General features: G+C 35.3%; 1 protein-coding gene and 1 long non-coding RNA gene across 2 annotated transcripts; one reads left to right on the top strand and one right to left on the bottom strand.

Annotated features, from left to right (window-relative positions):
- Window positions 1–1,676: 1,676 nt before the first annotated feature.
- On the bottom strand, window positions 1,677–3,387 carry LOC130507562 (uncharacterized). Its single transcript, XR_008942363.1, has 2 exons — window positions 2,966–3,387; window positions 1,677–2,159 (listed from the first exon to the last, which is right to left on the bottom strand). It is a non-coding gene; the product is annotated as an uncharacterized LOC130507562 (long non-coding RNA).
- A 491-nt stretch (window positions 3,388–3,878) lies between these two features.
- Window positions 3,879–5,443, top strand: LOC130507563 (protein DMR6-LIKE OXYGENASE 1-like). The gene is made up of 3 exons (XM_057002264.1): window positions 3,879–4,427; window positions 4,536–4,863; window positions 5,040–5,443. Exons 1-3 carry the CDS (start codon window positions 3,952–3,954, stop codon window positions 5,295–5,297), a joined length of 1,062 nt encoding a protein of 353 aa, XP_056858244.1. The 5' UTR covers window positions 3,879–3,951; the 3' UTR covers window positions 5,298–5,443.
- Window positions 5,444–5,876: the final 433 nt, after the last annotated feature.

The raw sequence follows: 5,876 nt of genomic DNA, 5'->3' as shown, positions 1-5,876 counted from the left end.
GTGTCAAATTAGTTCTAAAATGAATAATAAAATACATATATAAAATTGTTGTAAAACAGTTCTGAACTTTAAAGCTATTTTAAGTTAAAGTATAACAAGCTTGTATTTTTAATTAATATGATCTTTTATAATGCCATCAAGAAAGTACCATCTAAATAATTTGTAAAATCTATGCTATGATTGTTATTACCATAACCAAATGGCGAAGTTCCTGGAATTAATTTTACATTGACTAACAAGTGCCTACACTCATCGATTATTATTCAGTTTTCATAATTTCCAGTTTCAATGATTTCTTATTTTGATAGCTTTACTTTACTACATTCTTTAAATTCAATATAACATTCTACTTTTAATAAAAGTGCAGCTTCAAATAATCACCACCTACACTCTAATAGCATGCCGAAAGAATGATTTTAACATAAAAACAATTACTCTTATAACATACACACGAATATTATCCATTACCCAAACTTTTTGGGTCCAAAATATAAAAACCACAAATAACACACCGAATATGAAATCAATTTTTTTTAAAGAAACAACAAGAAGACCATTTGAAATCCTCAGAGCATATCAATGCTACAACTCTTTAAGATAGAAATAAATATTGTAAACAAGCAAAATATATCTTATCATTTATAATTCCTCCTCACTTGATTTTTTTCAAATGACTATCATACATATCTCTGTAAATGCAAACCTAAAATACAAATCACAAAGTCATACAAAAAAATAATAACCTAAATTACAAGTAGAGTATATCCCGCCCGTAGGGCGGACCAATCCTAGTACTAATATACATTACTCATTTTCTGTAGCCGAATTACTATATTTTCCTTCTTATTTTTGAATTTGTTTTTTTTTTGTAAACTATTCTTGAATTTGTTTCCTCTACTTATTCTATGAAAACAATAAATGAAACTAAAGTTCGAAACCAATATGATCAGAATCTGATCACTTTGCACAACTATATTGGAGGCACGTGAACGCTATCTTCCAAGGCTGCATTAATATTACAACTTACATGTAGGACATAGCATACAAGCAATTCGGTATGAAAGAAATTACATTTATATACAATTTCAACTATGTAAGTTAAATCTCTTTTTTCTTATTTAGTTTCAGGGAGGCATGTGAAGAGTATGTAAGAAACGCTGAAAAGCTAGCAGTCAGGCCTTTAGAACTCATTTCATTGCAATGGAGATTAAATTATTGATATTAATTCTCAGTTTTCTAAGATATAAACATGCATTTTTTTTTGGGCAACTTAAACATGCAATATAAAATATCGAATTATAACGACTATATCTGTACTACTAGGCCAACTAGGTACGGATGAATGATAAATGATAAGTATTGGAGTGTACTAGAACATAGAGCGGTAGTGATTGGTGAACACAATATGAGAAAGATAATAGCATTCTTCTTGATGCCATCACATGATGTGGAAGTGAAGCCATTAGAAGAGTGAGTCCTGAAAACCCTCCACGATACAAAAGAATAAGCGCAAGTTTTATGTCAGCAGAAACAGAATCGATTGTTAAAAACTTGAAGTCCGATTTAAAACATTCAAATCAATAACTTCAAAATTGTATAACTTAAGAGCAATATGTACTATGTGTCTACTTTTTATTACCAAAGCTATGATGTAAGAGCATCAGCATTGGTGGGACTAAAACAAAAGCCCTTAACAATATTATATTAGACTTTTATGTTTAAGGAGAAAGTTAAGGACTTTTTTAAATTTGTAGATAATTGGTAGGACTTTTATTGTCCCTTAGTAAATTAATTGTTTATTTTAATAAATAATGACATATTAAAAAGAAGTTTTATATAAAACATATAAAGCTTGATGTTGTTTGGCTTCTTCTTGGTGTCAAAGAGATCAAAAGGAGCTCTCTTGGGAACAAAGATGACAGCCTTGAACTCGAGCTGACCTTCAACAGAAAAGTGCTTCAAGAGGCCGAGCATGTGTCATGTGCATGCCCTGAAGTGGTTGCATGAGCATATCATGATATGAGCTCCACCACTAGTCATAGTATGATGCTCTTCGTTTGGATGTTCGATAACATGATGGTATCCATGCAAAGATTCTGGGCCAGAAGGAGAAGGTAGCATGTTTCCACTTGTCCACGCATCATCTCCTTTCTCTCCAGCTGAAATGTCCCAAGAATCACTTGTAAGGAAAACCAGAGACAAGCTTTGTGGAATAAAGCAACGGGCCAAACGTTCTATTCACATGCAAATGTTTTTAAACTTAGTGATAGTTGGCAACTCTCAATGCATTTGTAATTCTGAAGCAAGTTGATGATAATATGCAACTCTCAATGCATTTCAAAAATACATAAGATTCTTTTGCTGTAATGAAGGGTTCTGAAATTAAACCAGATGCAGAAATAATGCATTAGAGATGGCACCAGATGCAGAAATAATGCGCATAACTCATGCTTGCTTTGCTCAGCGAAAAGGATAAATTTTCTAGGGCCACATTCTATCTAACTAAATCCAAAAATCACATAAGAAAGACAGCTGGATCAAAATCCAATTTGCATTACCATCAGTGAAACAACAGAACACTCTACTTCAACTGATGCTAGATTGCTTTTCAACCAATAGATTCACGGTAGTGACCAAATCATACAGTTTCATACAAGACTAAGAAATGAACTTCAAGTTCACAACACACACCATCACTAATTAACAATCATGCCTTCTAAGTTAGAACTTCTAACATACAAAAAAACTTAATTTGACTGCTTTAGAATCACAAACAAAGAGACTTACCAAGGTTGGCTATCAAAATCAATTCTTCCTTAATCTCATCGAAATCAATTCTTCCTTCTTCTAAGTTGACTAAAAATATATGTATTGATCATTGAGTATTTAGTCCATAATTGTTTCAAATCCATAAATCTTAGGACAGACCCTGACGGTAGAGAATGGAACTGAGTTTGGAACTTACAGAAACACAGAGATCATGGGGGAAATCGGTGAGAGGAGGTGGAGTGTGGAAGGAAGTGGAGGCGGTTGATGGGAAGTTAAAAGGGTTTTCCGAAGAAGATGCGGCGATAGGAAGCAAGTCTTGTCCTCGTAACTCGGCACAGCCTTCGCCGTCGCCTTCGGTGATATTGGAGAAGAGAGAAGAACAAACAAAAGAAATACTGAACCGTCTTCGATTACATCTCCCACTACCCAGCTGCCACGTAGCCAAGAGGGACGCAACCGAACATCCCTTATTTTAGGTCCGTTTGCAACGTCCTTTACTCTTTTTGATTTATTTTTGATCCAAAATATTATAAGGGCCGGCTCAAGGGACACCGATAAAGGTGCTCTAAGCCCTTAATGCAATAATGTGTGAGAGACCGAGTTTATTCGGAAACGATATATCTGTTCTGTTTGAAGTCCTCATTCTTTGTTCTTTTTTTGGCAAATATATATGACTTCGGATCGAGATCCAAGTATCCAATAAGATTTGACTTGCGTATATCAGATTCTCCACCCTTCCAAGATTCCGTCTAGATTCAAAGCTATTTTCTTGTGAACTAATCCTCCTCTCCTTTTGTAATGGTTGAAATTTTGTTGCAAAAATAAATAAATAAATGGTCAATTTTTTTTTGTAGAAGGGGCATCTATAGTCTATATAAAACGCTCATGAACTTTATGAATATACTCCGTCTATATACATCTTCGGCTTATTTTGGTCCTCTTTCAACAACTGGCATGACTGTAATTCCTAATTAACCCCATGTGATAAAAAAAAGTTAATTGTTCACAGAAACGTGTCTACATTCATTCTACCAATAAAAGCGTTTTGTTTTCGATAGACACGAAGTTACACGTGACATCTTCCTATAAAACCAACCCAACCGCATGCACCACAAGAATCATCAGATATCTCCAAAGCCTTAAAAAGATAACATAAGAATCACCGCAAAGAAAAAAACCACCATGGGAGTACTCGACGAAGCTTTTATCCAAGCTCCAGAACACAGACCCAAAACTCATCTCAAACACTCCGATGACTACATTCTTTCAAAAGAGATCCCGACCATCGACCTCTCTTCTCTCCAGGACCCACACTCCGACAAGACAGCGCTCACGACAGAGATTGCAGAAGCATGCATGAGATGGGGGTTTTTCCAGGTGACCAACCATGGCTTGTCGTTGGACTTAAAGAGTCGGGTTGAGAAGACGATGGCGGATTTTTTCAGTTTACCATTGGAGGAGAAGAGAAGAGTGAAAAGAGATGAAGTGAACCCTATGGGTTATCACGACGGAGAACACACCAAAAACGTTAGAGACTGGAAAGAGATTTTCGATTTCTTTTTGCAGGACTCGACGACGGTTCCGGCGACTACCGTGCCGGAAGACACCGAGCTCAGGAAGCTGACTAACCCGTGGCCTCAAAACCCTTCCGACTTTAGGTGATCATCTAAAACACGCTTTAAAACAAGGGTTTAATTAAGGCCCATTGGGCCTAACTAGGATCCAATTATGTGTAATTTAATTAAAATATTAATCATGTTTGGTAGGGAGGTATGCCAAGAATATGCAAGAGAAGTTGAGAAGCTAGCTGTCAAGCTTTTGGAACTTATCTCCATTAGCTTGGGTCTACCTGCTGATCGGTTTACGGGGTACTTCAAGGACCAAACAAGCTTTTTGAGGTTTAACCATTACCCTCCTTGCCCGAACCCGGAGCTAGCATTAGGCGTTGGACGCCACGCAGACGCAGGAGTTATAACCGTCTTGGCCCAAGATAATGTGGGTGGGTTACAAGTGAGCCGTAGATCGGATGGACAATGGATCTCGGTGAAACCAAACCCTGATGCTTTCATCATTAACATTGGCAACTGCATGCAGGTAAAAAAACATGAACTTTGAATGTATATTGAAGGGCTGACCCTGACATTTTAGAGGCCTTAAACAATTTAATAAAAAAATAATAATTTAACAGTTTAGGGGTCTATGTGTATATATATTAATTCGAAAATTTTTGGGGGTCAACTTGGTCATTTAATATTTATTGTGTTGAGTAGGTATGGACAAATGACAAGTATTGGAGTGCAGAACATAGAGTCGTAGTGAATTCAAGCAAAGAGAGATTCTCAATGCCATTCTTCCTGTTTCCATCCCATGAAGTCAACATTGAGCCATTGGAGGAGTTTATAAGCGAAGATAACCCGCCTTGTTACAAAAAGTACAATTGGGGCAAGTTCTTTGCTGCGAGAAACAGAAGTGATTACAAGAAGCTCCAAGGTGAGAGCATCCAGATTGATCACTTCAAGGCCGCTTAAGTAATCTTACTATGTTTATTAGCACAACATTTCCTAATAATGTCAATGAGCATGACTCATGTGCTTACGTTCTATATCAATATATAGTTGAGATGTATTGTGTTTATTTTATAATAATTACAGCACTCACCCCACAAATTTACAGAACATAGAGCACAAAGAGATTAAAATTGTATTAATTATGTCTACTCTTATAAGATGCAAGAAACTCATGCGAACTCTAACACATATGTGTCATTATGTAAGTGGTTTGACTATTTCAAAGAAAATAAAATTTTAGTTACATAAATAAAATGTGTTAAAATATAATATAAAGCAATTAAAACCTCAATTGAATTTCTTTGTCGTTGGAATTGCTCTAGTTTATTGTGATGATGTGACCTAAGATTATGACATCAAAAAACAATTTGGCAGACTAAAATTATGATGTGTCATATATTTTAATTTATATATATTAGTATCCATATATCTAATTATTTGACATCATTCTCACATATATACATTACCAATTTTTCTGTAGCCTAATTACTTTATTTTCCTTCTTATTCTTGAACTTTTTTTCTCTACTTATTCTATGAA

This window comes from Raphanus sativus, unplaced genomic scaffold (genome assembly GCF_000801105.2).
Source record: "Raphanus sativus cultivar WK10039 unplaced genomic scaffold, ASM80110v3 Scaffold4797, whole genome shotgun sequence".
In the NCBI taxonomy this organism is placed as follows: domain Eukaryota; kingdom Viridiplantae; phylum Streptophyta; class Magnoliopsida; order Brassicales; family Brassicaceae; genus Raphanus; species Raphanus sativus.
The sequence above is the reverse complement of the archived record's forward strand: the minus strand, read 5'-3'. Positions and strand labels throughout refer to the sequence as shown.

What these genes read in the sequence shown, in the direction of transcription:
- LOC130507563 (XM_057002264.1), top strand. Translation starts at nt 3,952, where the DNA reads ATGGGAGTACTCGACGAAGCTTTTATCCAAGCTCCAGAACACAGACCC. An exon ending in CAAAACCCTTCCGACTTTAG is followed by an intron (nt 4,428 to 4,535) that starts GTGATCATCTAA and finishes CATGTTTGGTAG; the next exon opens with GGAGGTATGCCAAGAATATG. An exon ending in ACATTGGCAACTGCATGCAG is followed by an intron (nt 4,864 to 5,039) that starts GTAAAAAAACAT and finishes TGTGTTGAGTAG; the next exon opens with GTATGGACAAATGACAAGTA.